At 39.2% G+C, this 20,738-nt stretch overlaps 2 protein-coding genes across 3 annotated transcripts in view; one reads left to right on the forward strand and one right to left on the reverse strand.

The window, feature by feature from the left end:
* Positions 1-14,068, reverse strand: part of ksr2 (kinase suppressor of ras 2) — a gene marked incomplete at both ends in the record, with an annotated part of 74,933 nt that extends 60,865 nt beyond the window's left edge. For both annotated transcript variants that reach the window (XM_080043552.1, XM_080043551.1), the window contains 3 exons: positions 2,241-2,391; positions 3,215-3,355; positions 13,895-14,068. In XM_080043552.1, coding sequence (XP_079899678.1) covers positions 2,241-2,391; positions 3,215-3,355; positions 13,895-14,068 — 466 coding nt within the window. The remainder of the gene's footprint in view (positions 1-2,240; positions 2,392-3,214; positions 3,356-13,894) is intronic.
* A 1,981-nt stretch (positions 14,069-16,049) lies between these two features.
* Positions 16,050-20,238, forward strand: rfc5 (replication factor C (activator 1) 5). Its single transcript, XM_080043595.1, has 11 exons — positions 16,050-16,188; positions 16,785-16,849; positions 17,280-17,416; positions 17,537-17,616; positions 17,734-17,807; positions 18,307-18,466; positions 19,028-19,109; positions 19,253-19,382; positions 19,635-19,712; positions 19,903-19,957; positions 20,108-20,238. The coding sequence occupies exons 1-11, from the start codon at positions 16,142-16,144 to the stop codon at positions 20,205-20,207; spliced, it is 1,008 nt and encodes a 335-aa protein (XP_079899721.1). The 5' UTR covers positions 16,050-16,141; the 3' UTR covers positions 20,208-20,238.
* Positions 20,239-20,738: the final 500 nt, after the last annotated feature.

Genomic DNA, 20,738 nt, shown 5'->3' on the forward strand with positions numbered 1-20,738 from the left:
ACACTGGGTTGGCAGTTCAAACCCCTGCTGTCCTTGAACAAGATACTGAAGCCCACCTTTCTCCCTATAGTGAGGTCAGTGTCTCACATGAAAGCTCGCTGTGCCATCTGAGTGTGAGTGGGTTCATGAGTGGAAAATTGTAAAGCGCTTTGTGTAAAAGCATTATATAATTGCAGCCATTGACCCTTTACAATATGTTCCCTTGTGAAAAACATTAATCAGTATATTAGCCTCTGCAGCTACTGTACATAAATGCTCAATACAATAAAGTGAATCCTCATTATGTTGCACATAGGCACATGTTGGCCAACACATGCAAACAGTTAGACAATTCCTTTTTTTCGCCAAATGTGGTAGGCGGAAGCTAAGACCTGTATTTGCTTTGTTGGAGAGGAGTAGAAAAACAATAGTAAAGCTCTATTTAAAGGTGCAGTATGTGATATCTGAGTATTTTAGCACCATCTGGTGGTAAGAGTTCTAGATTGCAATGCTCCCTTGCTAACCCCACCCGTTATGAGAATTTACAGAAGCTACAGTGCTTTTGAGAGAAAAAAAAATCTATATTAAAGATGACAAAATCCACCACTGCCTCAAGTCTTTCCACAAAATCAAGTGATGAGTGGTGGATGTATTTGGTTATTTATTCTACAGTATTTCTTCATCTTGAAGTGTAAAACCCTACAAATCTTTAAATGTCTATTACTGGTACTGCTTTCTGTAATTATGATTCATAATAACAAAGTAGTGATTGATCAACCTGTTAAAAGTAGTTTTTCTGGGTGGGAGAAAACAAACGGGGGGAAATATGTATTGTCGGGCACATTGTGATTACGTTTAACATACAGTTAGTTAAGACCAAAAAGAAGCACTGAATGATTGCGGCTGAATATATGAACAAAACAGTGCCACCTAGAGAACTAAATCAGTACTGGACACACTGTATTTACTTTAATAAGAAAACGTAATAAAGTCTCTAGAACTGGTAGTGGATTAATCTGACAGCAAATGAGTGTATAGGATTCTGCATATGTCAAGACCATTTAAAACAAACAAAAAAATAAGTATTTGCCTTATCAAAACTTAATGAATGCTGAGTTAAATGAGGGAATGTTGGAGGAGGCTGCCTTTTTGTTAGATACTTTGAAGTTTTACCATTCCAATATCATGAAAATACATTTCACACAACAAACTTGCTGCTATAACTGTGACTTTTTATAGCCTATAAATGCAGAACTCATACTTTGTGTATGATGGTTTTGGTGCTACTCAATGTCTCATTCACAAAGAAAAACAGTGTTTGTGCCCTGAGATAATAAGATTAAAGGTTAGCCTTAAGCCCAGTTCAGACCAAAGATTCGCTTTGCAACTGCTTGCAACTGCAACTCCTTGCGACGAGACCGCCGAAACGTTCTAAAACTGGACCTTGCGATTTGACATGTTAAATCTTCTGCGACGCCTTGCAACGCCTTGCAACGCGCTGCGACGAGCAGTTCACACTGCTGCGATTTCCCCCCTGCGACGTTCTAAAACCGTCTCGTCGCAAGCAGTTGCAAGGTGAATCTTTGGTCTGAACTGGGCTTTAACTATACACTGTGACGAATACTGTACAAGACAGCACTCTTGGTAACATGTATACAGTTCATGCACCAATGGTATTATGCTGCTGTTTTCCACTATTGTTTTATTTCAATTCTTCAAAGTGAATAACTCTTCGCTGTGGTGTATTATCTATCTATCTCTTACTGTCTTTTAAAAATGTATTGATGGAAATCAAAGGAAGGAAGCCTGATGGGTTCGATCAGAAAACCGATCAGAAAACAAATGCTTTTGTAAACTGTCAAAAAAACGGTTACAAATGGTACATATTAATTTGTATCTTAAGGTAAAACAACCATGATAGTCCAGAATTTTGTAAGAAAGATTCATTTCTCTCCTTTCACATATAACTGCTGATGTTCATTTTGTTAGAATCCAAAAATAACTATTCTATTGAGTGAGATTATTACCTTCTATAAACATTAGGTTTTATTTTGTTTCAGTCAAATGTGCGATCACAGTACAGTACACTCCACTTACTCTCAAGCACTTTAGAAAAAAAAACATACATGAATAGCAAGTCATTTAACACGTAGTAGAAGTAAATGCCATATAGGACAGTAGTCCTATATGGCCATTTAAAGGCAGGTGCGTGCTTCTATGGATGTGTTTGTGTGTTCTGTGTGGACCCCTCCCCCCCTTACCGAGCAGGTGGGCCTTTCTGAGGCAGTCGAGGGAGGCGTTGAGTCGGGCGGACTCCTCTTCATTGGCACCAAACTTCTGCAGCAGCTCACACACCTGCTCCTCACTCATCTCCAGCAGGCCCTCCAAGGTCACCTCACCTGGGCTCATCTCCTATCAAACACACACACACACACACACACACACACACACACACACACACACACACACACACACACACACACACACACATACACACGTCGTCAGCATCTCATTTTAATACATGGAACATGTGGTTAGAAGATGTTCAGGTAAAAGATCCACTGAATACGCAACCTCAACATACAATGAAAAGAATACAAGGGGAAAATGTGAATGTTTTTCAGTGATTATGTCTGTAATAGAAAGAGGTCGCTGACTGAAAAAAAAAGGCTGGCTTGTCTGTCACACTTTTAAAGGGTGTTGATTTATTTCTACATGTCAAAGCCTGTTTGATCCTGAGGTGGGAAAACAAGCTGCAACCACGGTGGCCGACTGCAAAAATAAAAGCCTGGAAATCAACTTATTTTTAAACTTTAAGCGTTCATTAATGGGACAGTTATTCTCCACAATGTCACAAAACAAACAACAAATAACAACTTGTGATATTCATTATTGTGAGTGCAACCTGGGTAAAAATCTTGGTTGAAGTTTGTATTTCAAGAGAAAAGTTAAAGGCTTTCTCTTCAAGCCAGCCTCTAGTGGCTAGTAGAGGAACTGCAGCTTAAATACTTGGCAATACAGTGGCTTGAATATTCCACAGTTGGTATATGAAAAAATAAATAAAAAATTAAAAAAAAACTAATGCTAAAAAAAAAAATGCCCAGTCACATTCTATGAGTGTGTATGAGACTCCAGATTTTTAATTGGAGCAATTATATTTTACATCCTCACATTTTAATCACATTTTAATCATGATTTTACTTTGAACATAAAAACCTTGACCGGACATATTTACCTCTGTGACCTCTTTCCTCAGGTTGACGATGCGGAACCAGTGTCCGAGGCGAGGGAAGTCCTCCAGCTCTGCACTGCGCTCCTCTAAGGCCACTTTGCACTTACAGGACAGCTGGCGGCTGAAGTACTTCACCAACTTACCCTGGGAACAAGAGGGGGAAATACAGTGAGGCAGTGCTTGAAAGAAAAAGCTTTTTAATTTTTATATTGTCGATGAGATGAACGCTGTATTTCCCATTTTCGCTTTTTCCACATAAGATTAAATTGATTGCTGTAAGTTTGTCCAAAGCACAACTTGGACAAGCATTGATTCCACCTCTATTGTAGTAATGCACAACTGTATGACTCAAAAAGATCATACACCAATCTGTTGAAGTCTGAAAACATGGATATTCAAAATGTGACAAAGACTTTTTTGACTTTTTAGCACTACAAAAATGTGAGTTTCATCTTGAATCAGAACATCAAAAGCTTTCTATGTTGACTGGACCTGTCCTGAAAAAGCGACCTCTTCTTATCACAAGCAAGGCTGACAAGATGTGGAAGCCAGGTAGCAGGTAGATAGTACACCCATTTGCATCCCATACAAATCAAGGTGAGAATGGCATACTATTCTGCAAAGCAAACATATTTCAATTGTATCTGAAACTATTAATCTCAATCACTATGATAAATTAGATATTTTCAAAAAATCCAAAATACATGTTCTCCCTCTTGACAATTTTTTCATACTGGTGAGCTCTATAGACTTGTATCAAAGTAAAGGTACAGGTGCAAGCAGCCACTATTTTACTGGCAGGACAAAGTGCCTCACGAATGTAATGTAGTTTGATCAATTTGAAGGTTTTCTTTTTAATTAAACATTTAAGTCATCACTTTCATATCCCATATTTTTCTATAAAAAATATGTTCTAAAATGTGTCATACACATGTGTTGTTGTTGTTGTTGTTGTTAATAGTGCATTCTCTTTTTGTACCATGGATTATTAAAGTACATACTATTTATGACAGTTCTCTACTTAAAAACGTCCTTTGTTATTAAAAATGTGAAATGCTGTTTCTTGACAACGTCATAGAGAGGAGTAGAGTGCAATGGCCTTGCAGTGAACCTGTGCTTGTAATAAACAATTAAAAAGGTAATAACAGTGTGTTGGATGGAGCAAGGCTGGGTTCACTCTAGGGACTCATGGTCACATCAAACTACTTCATCTATTCAACAGAAGCAAAGTATATTGTTGTTTAGTCTGTCATTTTGGAATTTTTGAAACAACAATGCACCAATACTAATTTAAAATAAATATCCGGACTTCTCTGCTCTGCCTTTTCGAGTCCCTCAGCAGGCTAGATATCGCCACATTTGGCAAAAGGACTAAAGGGAAAGTTGGTAATGCAGATCATAGAAAACAGACTGCACTATACAGATCACATCTAGGCATATGCACTTTTTGCAAGGCAGATTAAACTTGAAGACCGCCAACAGTCCTCCTCCATTTATAAAACCAGAGATATATATTTGTTTTTAACAACTGCTAACTACAACCAGAGCAAAAGCTATTTTAAAGTTACACATGTCTGTGTTATTTATATAGTTAAATTGCATTAACTATAGGCCTACCTAACGTAGGCTACGTTTATCAACGTGGATCCATTTTCAAATTGACAACGAACCAACCGCTTCTAACAATATTTATCACAGTGACTTCTATCGTGGTACATTTGGATGGCCCCATTCCAAACGTATAACACAACTGCTGGAAATTAGACAGTGTTGGCCTAAATCAGTGAACACTAAAAGTAGAAACTAGTGGAGGAGGGACTGGCTGGTCACCTCTGATTGCAGAAAAACCCTACAGCGGCTGCCCACGGCCGGTAACACTCGGACCGGTGAGGCGACTACTCAGTCCGCCCCTACAGAGAAACTCACACTCAACCTGGCTACATGTGTTGACTTCTTCCATGTTATATTCTCACAATGTATCATAAGTCATAAGCTACATCTTCCCATTTGTATCTGTTTATGAGTAGGCCTAGATTTTCTTTGCCATGGCATAAAGTAACTTGTTTTTATATAGTGCAAACGAAAGGTGGAGGAGTGTGATAGAAAGAGAGAGGGACAAAAAGACAAATTGACAGAAACTTTTGAAAAATGTCTCAAAACGTTACCTCTACAGATGTCTTGATAACTGTAAACTAGCCCACTCTTTAATGTCTCTGTAGCCATTGTAGTGGGCCTGCTCTAGGAGTGGTTATGTCACTCTGTCAAGCTGTTGGCAAATCAATCCAACACTTAAGTCCAGACTGAAATAACTCAACAAACATTGGCCCATAATGGTGGATAAGACAAGAAATTTGGTTCAGACATCCATGTCAACCATTTTGGTGATCGTTTGACTTAATGCTTTGTTTTCTACCAAATGCCTCCAAAGCTAATAACTAATGTAAGCATGCTAACATCATACACTAAGACTGAAACATTGAAGCTGCTAAATATCCACAGTATAGCATAGTCATTGTAGAGCATGTTAGCATGTGGATGCACCACTGTGCCTAAGTGCAGCCTCCTTTTTTCACCATCTTGGTCTGCTGTGTCTATAGATTCTTAGTGTTGTTCATGAACGTTTCTGGCTCAGGGCCTATAGATAGATCAATATTATATATTACATAAGGCCCCCCACATAATCTATTGGTAAATCTGGCTCACAAATGGATCAAATCTTTTTCAGTTTGGTATTTTACCCCCCCATGTTTATCATTCACCTGAGTGTCTAGCACACTGGTCTTTACATGCGTTCTACATTTAACATTACGCAAGCTGCACCGAGCTTGTCAACATTTCATTTCAACAAAATGTCTCTTTCTCAACCAAACATAAAGGTTGACCTGGACAACAGCCAGTTTCAAGAGATGTGGACAATGGATGTTATCTTTTGTGGAGTTTAATGTGACTCCCCGTCGACTCTGCAAGCCGGGGAACAAGTTGCCATTCCAACAATGTCATTCTCACAAGAGGCCTTAATAAAATCTGTAGTGAAGTATTATAGGTAAATAGGGCAGGAAGGCATATATAACTAAAATTCATTGTTGTTTACACGTAAAAACAACCCACAGGTAACGTGACCACCAAGCCAACCACCAAGCAGCACCGCCATCATAAAACTCCAGTCAAGACAAACTTTACTCCCAAGCTGTGGCAAAACAAACAGAATGGACTGGACATACTGTACTGTGGGTAGGTGCACAAGCACAAGCTCCTAAATGGTAAATGGACTTGACTTATATAGCGCTTTTCTAGACAATTTTCTCAGCCTCAAAGCGCTTTACATATCTTACCACATTCACCCATTCATACACACACTCATACACCGATGGCAGACAAACTTTACTCCCAAGCTGTGGCAAAACAAACAGAATGGACTGGACATACTGTACTGTGGGTAGGTGCACAAGCACAAGCTCCTAAGGCTAGCAAGCTAACAAAAGCACAACACAAACTGAAAAAGAGGCATTATTATCTTTACCTTCTTTCTCGGCTCTTTCACGGACTGCTAAACAATCCCTCCAATGATGCTTGCTTGTATTTTTCTGCCTTCAAGGTACACATTCACATTAATGCTTTCTGAAGAAGAAGGGTTACAATTCAGCCCAAATATGTTAAAAAAAGGTTAAGTTGAGAAATTGCTCAGCAAAGGCCCAGGCTACTTTTATTGTTCTTATCAGTCTCATGTGTCAGTAAAATCTGAAAAAAATATTGTTTTAAAAAGGCACAAACCCAACATAACTAAACCAGCATATTGTCTAAAATAACGGTGTGCTCCTTTAAGCAGACTCTTGAAGTGCATGCGTCTTCTAGCTGCTATTCCCATTTGAGTCATGAGCTAAATTGTCCTCTTCCTAAAACGCCACACTCACAGTTAATCAAGATAAACTGGAACACTTAATGAATGTACAGTAGTCAATAACTTCCACACCAGCTGTATCCGATCTGTTAGAGTCCTGTATAGTAAATGTCCAGTATTATCATTCATGCATTCAAGACCATAATAAATGGTTTCCAGCAAAGGTTAGAGCAATTTTGCTGCAGCATACTGTAGCAATTAATCAATCAAACTACATTGCATGTGAAAATCAGGGTTTAAAATGTAAGGACGTTTGCAGACAGAGAAATGTAGCCTTGGACACAATATATATGTTCAAGCACTTTCAACCCATGTTGATTTATATCTATCTTTGAAAACAAACACACTTTAAATGATTTCAAGGACCCATGGGAACCCATTAAATTAACAAGGAAACATATGTCACATGAGTTAGAGCTTTCTCAGGCTACTGATAAAATAGATGGATGGATGCTGGATCTATTTGTTCACAAGCTTAAGTGGATCCCAAGCACATCCAAAACAAAAGATGACCTGATTGCAAGTACGATAATTTAGCATCTTGTACTAATCCTGGAGGTTTTCATTATTTGTAAATCAGTCACATAAGACAGTTCTACAAGCTCTCAACTGTCACACATTACAGTAAATGGGTACTGTGAAGTGAGCAAAGTATGGTACACAATGGTTTTGGACACAAGTGTTTGTCCACAAGGCACAAAGAGTCAGACAAATAAACCTTATTAATAATCTTGCTAAAATGGGACTTTGATGTAGTAGTAAATCTTTTATATAAAGTGTGGGGAAAACACAAGCAACATATTTTTGAAAAATCAAAGAAGCAGAGGCCAAGATATCCTGACGCGAAGTGATTTTATGGACATGGAGCGTTGTAAAAGGTTGTTCACCAAAAATGACATCTAGGACCTTCCACGATCACAACCTGGGTGGACAACCTTGTCAACAAGCTGCTGGAAAGCTACAGCGGGCCGACATAGCAAATCAGAACCACTGTTTAAGTGAATGGGGGTGAATGGGGATGGGCTAATGGGGAATTTTTTGAACTTATAGATATCATTATGAAACTTTGCCAGTTGATTACTGACATTAAAACAAAAACTTTTTGTTTTACAGTATTTTCGAATTTTTTTAAATAAATATGAAAAATCATCAATATCTTACTAATGATGCGTACATTTGCATATCTGCAAAGCCCCAAAATCTAGATGTTGGAAGAAAACAAAGTCAATTTGTTTTTAAATTTTGAAAACAAAACAAGTGTCCAACTGTCTGAAGCCTTTCCTAATCACAGTTCAAATTTGATCAATAACCCATAGAAAATAAAAAAATAATTTTACAGTTACATTTCATGTGCTATGGACCAAAAGTGTCCTTTTGGAGTCTCCAGCTGGTATTTTAGGAAACGGCTAGACATTCCCTTGGAAAAAACAGTGTAAAAAATTAATTTTCTATGGGTTATTGATCAAATTTGAACTGTGATTAGGAAAAGCTTCAGGCAGTTGGACACTTGTTTTGTTTTAAAAATTTAAAAACAAATTGACTCTGCTTTTGTCCAACATCTAGATTTTGGGGCTTTGCAGATATGCAAATGTACGCATCATTAGTAAGATATTGATGATTTTTCATATTTATTCAAACTTTTTGGAAAATACTGTAATACAAAAAGTTGTTGTTTTAATGTCAGTAATCAACTTGCAAAGTTTAATAATGATATCTATAAGTTTAAAAAATTCCCTATTAGCCCATCCCCATTCACTTAAACAGTGGTTCTGATTTGCTCTATGTCGGCCCCCTGTAGCTTTCCAGCAGCTAGTTGACCAGGTTGTCCACCCAGGTAGTGATCGTGGAAGGTCCTGGGTATCATTTCTGGTGAACAACCTTTTACAACGCTACATGTCTGTTTTTCCAAAAAAAGGGGTTTTGCCCCCTAGGTATGTGTGAAAACTAATTCTGCCACATAAAAGTTATATTACACTTTAAAGTAGTGATAAACAATCATTGTTAATAGCAATGTGTCAAATGGCATTGTGTAAAAACTTGGAAAGGGGGAGGGGCTGTCTCTTAACATTACATCATCCTCATCATCCCAACCTGAAGCTCCCTTTGGATTAACAGAGCCTCACTGTAAGGTCATTGTTAGGCTGCATGGCCCAATACTTTACTGTTGGCTCACTCCGGTTGCTCTCGTCTCGAGACCCTAAAAACCCCACTGCATGTTCAGAAGTTAGCAGCTATAGAGCCAGATACTTCCTTTCAGGAGCTTGTGGAGACCGAAAAAAAGGAGGTGGCCATCATCCACTTCTAAATGTATGAATAAGCAGCAACTGTTTACAATATCAACTTTAAAATGCGATAATATGTCTGACAAACAAAGTGACAATCATGCCCACTATTCAGGGGTGCAGATGTGGTAAAAGTAGGTATGGTTTTACATTCTCTCTCAAGTTTTCTTTCATTATCCTCAAACCTACTACTGTCATTTTTTATGTGTTGCCTTGTATAAACTGTTTGGAAAAAAATGTTTTGTGCCTTTATACTCATTTGTACAAGAGCTGGAAGATATGCTGCTGTGTGATACGAACAAGAGGAGGCTGCACCAATAACGTTATGTTTTTCATACAGTCTGTAGTGTGTGGCCAATGAGAACAGGTACAGAAAAGACATATGTCTTTAGATGTCATCAGGTTACACTTTGAACAATGAAGCTTCAAGCATAATGAACCCTCTGACCTTCTAAGCTACAGTGCTTGAACCGTTTGAACTGCAAAAAGCTAATGCTACACCTCTAGTTTACATTAAAGGTGAAGTAAGCGGTTTATTTATGTTAATATAAGTGTTAAATCACTCTTTATTCATACAGTGATCACTTACATAATGTGCGCGTTTCATAAAGCCGATCTCTCAGTCAGCTGCTGCATGTAATCGGCAAATAAACTTTTTGGGGGATCCCAAAATTAACATCCAATCACAAGAGAGAACGCTACAAACCGAAACCCGTCTCACTCATGGTCTCACTGACGGTGCACGCCAGAGCGACACATGGGTGAATGTTTATGCGCCTACAATGGCGGAGCAGGTAAAAATCCTTCCCAATGTCTGTTTTGATGGTTTTCACCATGTTTTATCACACTTATGGATCTGAGATGATGCTAGATAACTCGCTGCTTGAAGACTGCAGTGCATTAATGTGGTGACGTAGGGACGAGGGAAGGGACTGCTAACTGCAGTAACTGACAGGAAGTTAGCTAAAAGAACCATTCCGCTTACAGCACCTTTACCACCATCAAGCCTTTGCATATGTCATATACTTGAATGAATCACGACAAAGCTTTTTTTGACCAGCCCTTGTTTCTCTCCTGAAATACATAATTGGATCACACGTGTCATGCTCCATCATGGGTCCACATCTCTATGAGAGCCTAAAAAAAGAAAGATCATTCATCATGTGTGTTGATCATTCCAGTGTATCCAAGGGATACCGCCGACAATGCATAATCATATTAATGGAGGCCGGTATTATTAACACTCTTCATCCAGGTAATATTATAGGCTGCTATTCTGGGTAAGGCTTTTTGGATAAAGCAAGGTCAGTGCTCCAACGCCTCTAAGAGATTGTGTCTGAGGCATAATCTGGGTCCTTCAGGTTAATAATAGAGATGGAAAGCAGAGATGTCGTAGAGGAATCTCCCATAGACACACACATACACACACACTCAATAAAGATCTGGACAGGTTAACGAGGGAGGCTCTGCGTACGGCTGACCTCATTGTGATCCTGATCAAAACCCCTGGTGGAAAACCACTCATTTGTCGTGGAGGCAATAAAGGGACTGAGATCCTGATAGGCTCACTTATACTCAATGGGTTGGAAGAAGATTAGACAGTTTTCTATAGTAACTCCTATGTTGCATTTGTGAATAAACTGTTGAGTGTGCTTTCATTTGTTCACATACAATTCTAAATCTAATACTTGTTACTGTTTGGTATTTCTTACAAATATTAGTTAAATTTTTTCTGCTGAGATAAAAAATGAAATAATACAAACGACAAACAGACTGATATGCAGGTCCATCCACACCAAGCTTTCTGCAGTAGCCAAAGCCATATCCGTATTGCTTCCTGTGTAATTGATGAAATGTGTTTTAAAAGGGGATTGTTGTCTAAATGGAACAACAGAAGAGTTGCAACACAGAACATATCTCACTCTAACCTGATATCATATCGTATTTGTTTTTTTAATTTAGTCTGGTGGGCATTAACTTCATAAAATGTGGCCACTGACTGTATTTTTCATTCATTCATTCATTCATTCATTCATTCACTGAATGTCCTATAGCTTGTAAAACAATTTGTATATTTTTTTTACAAGTTTATCGTGAAGGGTGCTACGGAATAGGGACCAAAAGATATACATTTTTGAAGGGCCGATATAAGGGAGGACACAAATCCAATAAAGTGATATATTAGCAGATAAAAAATTAATTTTTTTCAAGAAATAATATAAATACAAAATCAATATGTTTTTGACAGTATAAAACTCTTGTCACAACGGAATGAATTGAAGGCGGAACATTGTATTGTTTTAGAATACTTTTACTGTCGAAAATTGCTGCAGGAGCTTTTCTTTATTGTAATATGCATTGGCTAAAAAAAATTGTGTTATAAAAGTTTATGATCTGCTATCAGAGAGAGAGAGAGAGAGAGAAAGAGAGAGGGAGAGAGAGAGAGAGAGAGAAACAAATTATAAATTGACTTAAGTTGGTTTAATAGTCCTCCAGACTTTACTACTTGGCTGCATAGAGTTGTAATACTGGACCATAGGGGACACAGGAGAGGTGAAAGTTGACACAATTTGAAACCCCAGCAATCAACAATCTTCAAATAAAATGACTATGTAATGTGAAAGGCCCAAAACCTTTCTTCTCATCCACACTTGTGCCAGCTGCAGCAGGCATACGGTTTCAGCAAATTGATATGCTCTGTTGCAGGTTACAACCATAACATTATTATTTATGAAATGTATAGACAAGATTTTTGAACATGTCAAAAGTAAGTGACACAACTTCAAAGGGGTTGATAAGATGGATGTGACTTTGCTATGGAAGCCATGGAAGTGTATTAGGTGTTGCTACAGAGCACAGTGTATATTCCAGATATTTCACTATTGTGCTTTATAACAGAGACAACTCCAAATGCATTATATTTTCTGCATTCACTTCAATAGACGATGTATAAACCAATAATACATGATGAATGTTTTAGAACCTGTATACAACTCTCTTCTTCTCTTTGATTGGCGCTCTACTACCACACAGTACTGCCTTCTGCAGTCACTAGAAATCTGTTTCACACATCTGGTTGAACAAGAGACACATTACAATACTGCCTCGTACAGTTGTCAAAAACTCTGCAAGGGCCCTTTAACCACATCTCACTGTGAATGTCTTGACTGCAAATGCACATGGTTGTACTGCAATCACTTTTTAACAGATATCTTCTAAGTGTGCACCGTCCATGTACACAGTCATGAAACCGTTCTCTTTGTGATGTAACAATTTATCACTTTTCAAAATATTGCAAGGGAAAGCTGGAATTAAACAACTTGAAGATGAGTAAAAAACAAAAGTCCCTCTTCTACTCTCACAACAAAAGGCAATAACAAATAATGCAGTACCCACAATGCTTTGCAAGGTAGTGATGTATCTTCCCTGGCCTGCTCATCTTGCACTTAATATTAGTTATCTTTCCTTTTGGATTACATTGCTGTCCCTGTCTTTGCAACACTTAACAACTTCATTCAACAGCCCAGACATTGCATTGAATACATGACTATATTTGTATGTCTTTTATCATATTCATCCTTTTCCTTATGTGGGGTTAGAATCAGGGTCTGTGTGGCACTTAAGGGACTTTGCTTTATATGTTTTATGTCATATCTCCATCACATGCCCACTGGGACTTAACAATATGTTGATGATCCACACAAGACACTCAGTGGTGAGTTTATGGCGACCTTATCGAACCTAATGGTATTTGTTTTAATCTCCTGGGGCATCACCATGTCATTCACACAGGCCCTTAACGCTGTGATGTGTCTGCACTGCTCAATACTGACTTTATGGCATTGTTTTATGTCCCATAACAGCCTCTCATTGCTGTGAGAGGGGGTGGGGGGGGGGGGTTCACCTAGAATGAAGAGGTCTCAAAAACGGACACTCTGAAATCTCAAACGCATCACATTGGAATATTATGGCCATTACGTAACGCAATTTACAGGATACCCCCATGAGCCAATTAAACGGATAACGAAATTTTGTAACAATTTCACTATAATCTGCTGGCCTTGCATAACAGTGAGGCCTGGATGCGCACTCTGGCATATTGGTAATGGATTGTAAACACGGGCTGCCTGCCTATAGGCCTCGGCTGCTGCCTCACATATTATTCTGATGGAGAAGAGCCACCTTCTCTCCCCGCCACCTGCAGAATGCGCAAGTCTATAACAGCCCACTGCAGCCCCGTATATTGCCGACTGATTTATTGCACTGCACAAAACACATAGCAGTGGGCTTTATGGCAGAAATATTCGCACATTGATGCAATCACAACACCTTTAGTATATAGGGAACTCAAGTTTTTGGTTGGAAAAAGCAGTGGAGAAATATAATGCACAGTGGCCTAGAAATGAATAGCAGACGGTGACAGCCCGATCCGTATTGATTCAGATGAAGATGCACAGGCAGCAGAGATTCAGTGATAGCGCTCAAACAACGGTGTTTGCTTACCTCCAGCGTTCGTATCTCTTTCTGTGTCAAGTCGTTGGATGTGGCACATTTGGTCCGTAAACCCTCCAAACTAGAAATGCTTATGTCTATCATATTTTGCACCAACTCGCACTGCTGCAAGGCTTTCTGCAAACTAAGATGCTGCTCCTCGCTTTTTGTCATCTCCTCGTTCATAGTTTGGCGAGCAGTGGGGTCGGTATTTTCCCTTTTTCACTTTTCAAAAAACAAAAATAAAAAAACAACAACAACAACAACAAAACCCCCCAAACGAAAAAATAAGAATAATTCAATACAGAGACGTGGAGAAGCCCACGGAGCAGAGAAGCCACCTGCAAAACGCCATGAAACGAGATGTTGTCGGTTTACAGACGCGGTTTGAGCCGTGAGAGAGTCGACTCCATTGCAACAACAGTCCTCGTAGTTCCTGCTGTTTCATCAAGGTGTCTCTGGTTGGAGGCTAGATCAATCACAATATGAAGATAGACCGAGTGGGGCTACACGGTTTGCCTCAGAATCCATTGGGTGTCCCTTCGTTTCAAATGGATCGTTTTCTCATATTAAAAAAATTAATAAAATAAAAAATAAAAAGGGAGAGAGAGAGAGAAGGTGTTCAGCGCATGATGAGCGGCCGTATCGTGGGGAAAAGCCTGTTGGTTTTAAAGGTGCTGGTGTGTGGTACGGATGCAGGTACTCCCTGTCTCCCTTGGCAGCAGCTGCATCCCGGTTTGCTCCCACCACAGCGACATGTTTCCTGTCAATCAAACCCACAGCAACAGCATCGCATCGCCCAGGCACCGCCGCGAGGGGCCGCTCTCGCGAGATTATATTATAGCGTCAAGTGCAGTCAGTGGGCTCACCGCTGCTTCAACCTGTTTTCAGGCCTGTGTAAGGGACAAATCATAACACTTTTCACATGTTTGGAGGAAAGATGGGGGGGATAATATGATTATCAAGATTTTATCACTTAACTGTCCACGTATAGATGTGAACCCTGCATAGGCCTACAGGACACCCACACATCCCACTCCCACCTGTTTCCCTTGTGTTGTGTTTCTGTGTGTGTTTGAAGCACTTCATGACTATATTTTTAAAGGTTCCTTCACCCTACTGTTATGTTGGTTTTTTTATTTATTCATTATGTCTAATTATAACATTTTAACCTTAAAAGTGTAATAATTTGGATGAATTGTGTATGTGCACTGTTTTTGACATTGTCTGTGCTTGTGTGTTATGTCTTACTCGGTTAATATGTTTATTGTTTGATCAATCATCATAACCAAAACTTAGTTAGTTATCATGAAAGTGATTAAAATATCTAGTAAAAAATACACAGTGACAATTTGCTCTCTTTGGAAGGTAAAGGGGGAATCCCACAGAGGGAGGTCTGAACCCAGTGATGTCATCTCACATGAGGCATGGTGGGGGGGGGGGGGGGGGGGGGGACACACACCAGTGGGACATTTGTATGACATTTTCTCTGTCACCTGCAGAGAATCCAGCCAGGACTGCATGGGCTAAGAGAGAGAAAGAGAGAGAGAGAGATACAGGGAGAGAGAGAAAGAGAGAGAGAGAGAGAAAGAGAGATAAGCAAATTGAGCTGACTCTTGGTTTAACCATTTAAATTTTAATTTAATTACATACAATGTTTTCAGTAATGAATTTGCTTCAGGTATTCATTTAGGCCTAGAGTGGACCAAACATATGCACATGCACATTGTAGTGGCCGTTTGTCGAAGTGCATTTCTTATGATGGTTTTATTTTATTTATTTATTTTTAAACAGCTAACCTCGTGCTGCCTCTGCCATTCTGGCATAAACAAATAAAATAAAAACTCTAGGCCCACCATGGTGCATGCTGGTCCTACACCTGCTGTTAGGTATGCAACCTCAGGTCGAAACAGCACAACAATAATAAACTAAACAAATAAACAGCAACATAAATATTATGAAAAAATATCTAATTTGAAAAAAATCTGAAGTTATCAAATAATCAAAAACAAATAAATAGCTCCAACACATAGCCTACTTTTTTTTTTAAACTTTTGGTTTTGCATGTCAAATGCTTGTCACCGTGTCCCCGCCCATAGGAGCCGACAGAGCGATCTGGTTGGTTGTACGCCGTGACGTTTGACGCACGTTTTGTTGTGGAGCGCGCCAAACACTGCCACTAACAGGAAAGCTTAGAGTGAAAGAGCTTAAAACTCTTAAAAGTATTAAACCTGACGTGGAGCAAACTTCATAGTACACATGGCGTCTACAACTAAAACAGCGTTACAGAGCAGGAATTTACCATGGTGAGTGGAAAGTCGTTGTTTATTATAGATAAACTAGTTAGTGCTAGCTGGCTAACCTGCCTAGTGTGTGGAGTAAAGCTAACAGCTCGCTGGATTGTGTACATTTTTGTCCTCCAACGATATATAATCCCCATACTATTCATCAACGAATATTGAATCTCGACTCTGGTCGGCTTGTCTGTAATTCGGCATGTATTATATCTTATTAATGCATAAGGCATCGTCTTATTGGCATTTCAAAACAATTCACTCGTCATGAATGCTGCAGCGAAACAATAATGAAAGTCGACATTGCGTTTGATTTATTGATACATTATACAAAACTGATTTGCCGAATCAAAAAGTGGCATCTAATAATGAGAACTCTGGAAAGTTATACCACGTTTACTGCATATGTAGCCATTATATCATAGCAAAATGTTTTAAAATAGACATATGTTAATGAAGTTCGGTTCGTAGTTTCTTTTCTTGTGTACATTGATCTTGTGCTGTACTGTCTGTAAGAACCCCAAACATGTATCAATTAGCAGTTGGTAGTGGTTATTATTGATGCACTCATATATTGATGGATGATGTGTTTTTGCTCCATTCTCCAGGGTTGAAAAGTACAGACCGCAGAAACTTGATGATCTGATTTCACACAAAGATATTCTAAGCACCAGTAAGTATACTGACTGTCATAGGATACATGTTTTAGACTCTGGTCGGGTTCATCAGTAACACTTTCAACTTAATACATCTTCATTTTCATATTTTATCACATTTATTTCTTGAAGCAATCAAGTAGCAAATGAAAATAAATACATTAATATTGTAATGTTATTATTAAAGAAAATTCAATTTTCAAACTCATCAGCCTCTGTAAGACGATAACTTCCACTGCTGTTTGTCAGTGTTGCAGACTCTTGTCTTTGTTGTTTTTTATAGTTGCACTGTTAATGCCATTGATCATTCAGGATACGCAAGCAACCACTTTCAATAGTTTACTCATGTTTCAAATAGATAGTACCAGTTGAAAGAAACACGTCATATTCAGACTTTTAATTCAATTATTTTCCTTGTTTTTTCTCACCTGTTTCCCATCTTTTCAGTCCAGAAGTTCATTAGTGAGGACAAGCTTCCCCATCTGTTGTTCTACGGCCCTCCTGGAACAGGCAAGACCTCCACCATCCTGGCCTGTGCCAAGCAGTTGTACAACCAGCGAGAGTACAACTCCATGGTGTTGGAGGTAAACTACAACTTAAATGAACCAAACAAAAATGTGGTTTATTGTGGGGTTCTGCTCACAAATGTGCTAGTCTTGGGATGAGACCTTTAACTGATATTTGACGGATTTATTTTTCTTCAGCTAAACGCGTCAGATGACAGAGGTATCGATGTTGTGCGAGGTCCCGTTCTGAGTTTTGCCAGCACCAGGACCATCTTTAAGTAAGACCTTAAAAAAAGATATACCTACAGCGCCTCAGAAATCTGAATCTCAATCTTTTATCAGTAACCCATGACTGCAAAGTGAATAATGTGAACTGCTTCCCTCGTGTACTCCAGGAAGGGCTTCAAGTTGGTGATCCTGGACGAGGCCGATGCCATGACCCAGGATGCCCAGAATGCATTGCGGCGAGGTAAGCCATCTGTTTCGGCCGGGAGTCGCCCACTGTGAAGCGAACGCCTCACTGAGCAGCCAGAATATTTGGCTGCTGGTGAAATACAGGGTTTCTGCTTGTACAGCCTGATTTTCATAAAAAAAAAATCTCTATCTGAAGACATGTTGCAGCGCCATTACATTATTTCTACAGTAGCACAGAATGGACCAACTTAACTGCCATTTGCGTTTTTATATATAGTGGGCTTATGTTGGATGACGAAAAGAAGACCGAGTGTTGGTGGTTGTTGTGTGCCAAAAACTATGAATGTATTAACGTTGTTGAAAATGGATCAAAGTAAGTCATCTTATTGTCCTCAAAGGCCACCATAGCTTCTGTAGATTCTCCGAAAGGGAGGGGGATAGCAATTGAATGTTGCATCAAAAACCTCTAGAGGCTGCAAAAAATTCCAATATTAAACACTGTCCCTTTTTACATTTCTACCTTTTCTCTGTCTGTCTCTCTCTATTTGTCTCAGTGATTGAGAAGTTTACAGAGAACACTCGTTTCTGTCTGATCTGTAACTACCTGTCAAAGATCATCCCAGCCCTCCAGTCTCGCTGCACCAGGTTTCGCTTCGGCCCGCTGTCGCCTGACCAGATGGTCCCCCGACTGGAATATGTCATCCAGCAGGAGAGGTGTGTGTGTGTGTGTGTGTGTGTGTGTGTGTGTGTGTGTGTGTGTGTGTGTGTGTGTGTGTGTGTGTGTGTGTGTGTGTGTGTGTGTGTGTGTGTGTGTGTGTGTGTGTGTGTGTGTGTGTGTGTGTGTGTGTGTGTGTGTGTGTGTGTGTGTGTGTGTAAGTGTGTAAATCTGTTTTTACTAATTATCTTTACTGTTAAAATGAACAGAGGTATAAGTGACTGTTGTAGTCAATAAAAGTATTGACATATCCGACAATACGGCATCTTCTGGACATTGCATTAATTCACACACGCGTCAGACTTCCGTCTAACCCTTACCCCTCGGTAATGCTACAGGAAAATCCATTACAGTGACCTTTGGCTACAACAGAATATTTGTTATTATTCTACCGTTTTGGCTTTTACAGTGAAAGGTTAATTTTTACAAAACTCATATTGTCTTTCTAACAGTAATCAATATGAGGCATCGATATGAATGGGGCCTACATTGGTATTAGTTACTGTATTTTAGAACCTTGTGTGGATTTTTGACACAAGGAGGGAATCTTTTTGTTTCAGTATCGACGTAACCCCGGATGGAATGAAGGCCATTGTGACTTTATCATCAGGTGACATGAGAAGATCACTCAACATACTGCAGGTACAAATATATATTGTGTTTTTTTAGGTGTTTTTTATTTTTTTTTATTTTTTTTATGCTTAAAATAAAAACAAATGTGTTAGCCTTGGTATAACAAATGAAATATTTACTTGACATTCCATATTCCCCCTGTGTGATTCCAGAGCACCAGCATGGCGTATGGGAAGGTGACAGAGGACACAGTGTACACCTGCACGGGTCACCCCCTCCGCTCAGACATCGCCAACATTCTGGACTGGTCCCTCAACAAAGACTTCACCTCAGCGTACAAGCGTATCCTTCACCTCACCTCAGCTTCCTGGAGAATTCACCCACAATGCTTTAGTGAAGAGAAATATGTCCATAATCATGAAGGTGAGCCGTAGCTCAATGATGATAGAATGTGCAAGTGAAGAACTCTATTTCAAGCTATCCAACTTTCTTCTTATTTTCAACCATACCAGATATGATACCAAAATGTATTATTATACCCACTTACTCCAGTTTAGCTTGTGTTCTTGCAGTTCCTTAACACCTTGTTCACAGAAATCCTTCAGTTGAAGACTTTGAAAGGTTTGGCTCTGAATGATATCCTCACCGAGGTTCATCTGCTCATACACAGAGGTAAGGCCACTGCAGGTTGCAAAAGAAGATCTTCTTAGTTTTTCACTGTTCTTTTTTCTCTACAGTTAGTTTTTTGCAAACATCTTTAAGTCTTAAAGTCCCAACTCTAATTTGCCTAAGGTTTATGATAACAGAAATAATGAAAGTTGAACATCTGACTTATTGTTTTTTTCCTGTTTCTTTCTTCCAGTGGACTTCCCTCCAGCTATTCGGATCGGTCTGCTCATCAAGTTGGCTGACATTGAGTAAGTGAGATCACTTCCTCCCATGAATGAATGAAAAAAACTCACATTACGTAGGACTTAATTCAATCAGTCACACGTTTATATCACAGAAACATCCAGATGTTAGGGAAATATTACCTTCTCTGGACTAATCAAGTGTCATTTCTTCAGACACAGACTGGCCTCAGGAACTGATGAGAAGATCCAGCTGAGCTCCATGGTGGCAGCTTTCCAGGCAGTGAGAGACCTGGTGGTCAGTGAAGCCTCGTAGATCCAGAAACACCTTTACCCCCCCCACGTCAGAATTATCCTGAACTCAAACTGCTGCTGGAGAGAATTGTTTTCACCCATCCCTTAATGCCTACCATAACTTCTGTTTTGCTCGACGATAAACATACATCTACATGAAGAACTCGGGCTATATGTTGCTGAACTCTACTGTTCCAATGAGAGGAATTTAGAAGTTATATTTTCAATCAGACATGGGAATTTACTGATCCGTTTTATGATGAGATGTCTGTAAAATCACTAGTGAAGTTTGTTTTGAAAGAAAGCAAGATGCCTTCAAGTGTCCACGGCACGATTGCCCACCACTGCTCCACAGAACTGATGTGTACAGTGCAGACACAAATGCTTGCAACGATCTGAGTCAATTCGTCAGTTAAACTGAGACGAATGCAGGGCAGGTAAAAAAAGGACGTAAAAAAAAAAAATCCTTTCAGCACTTCAAACTGTAAATGTAGACACTGATGTAGGATACCATTTTTTCATTCTAAATGTACAATGCTATAAAAAAAATGCT

This window comes from Ammodytes marinus (genome assembly GCF_949987685.1).
Source record: "Ammodytes marinus genome assembly, chromosome: 2".
Taxonomy (NCBI): Eukaryota; Metazoa; Chordata; class Actinopteri; order Uranoscopiformes; family Ammodytidae; genus Ammodytes; species Ammodytes marinus.

Bases quoted from the DNA above. Each gene is read 5' to 3' on its own strand.
- rfc5 (XM_080043595.1), top strand. From the start codon at position 16,142: ATGGCGTCTACAACTAAAACAGCGTTACAGAGCAGGAATTTACCATG. The intron at 16,850-17,279 runs GTAAGTATACTG...CCATCTTTTCAG, and splicing joins CAAAGATATTCTAAGCACCA to TCCAGAAGTTCATTAGTGAG. The intron at 19,110-19,252 runs GTACAAATATAT...GTGTGATTCCAG, and splicing joins GATCACTCAACATACTGCAG to AGCACCAGCATGGCGTATGG.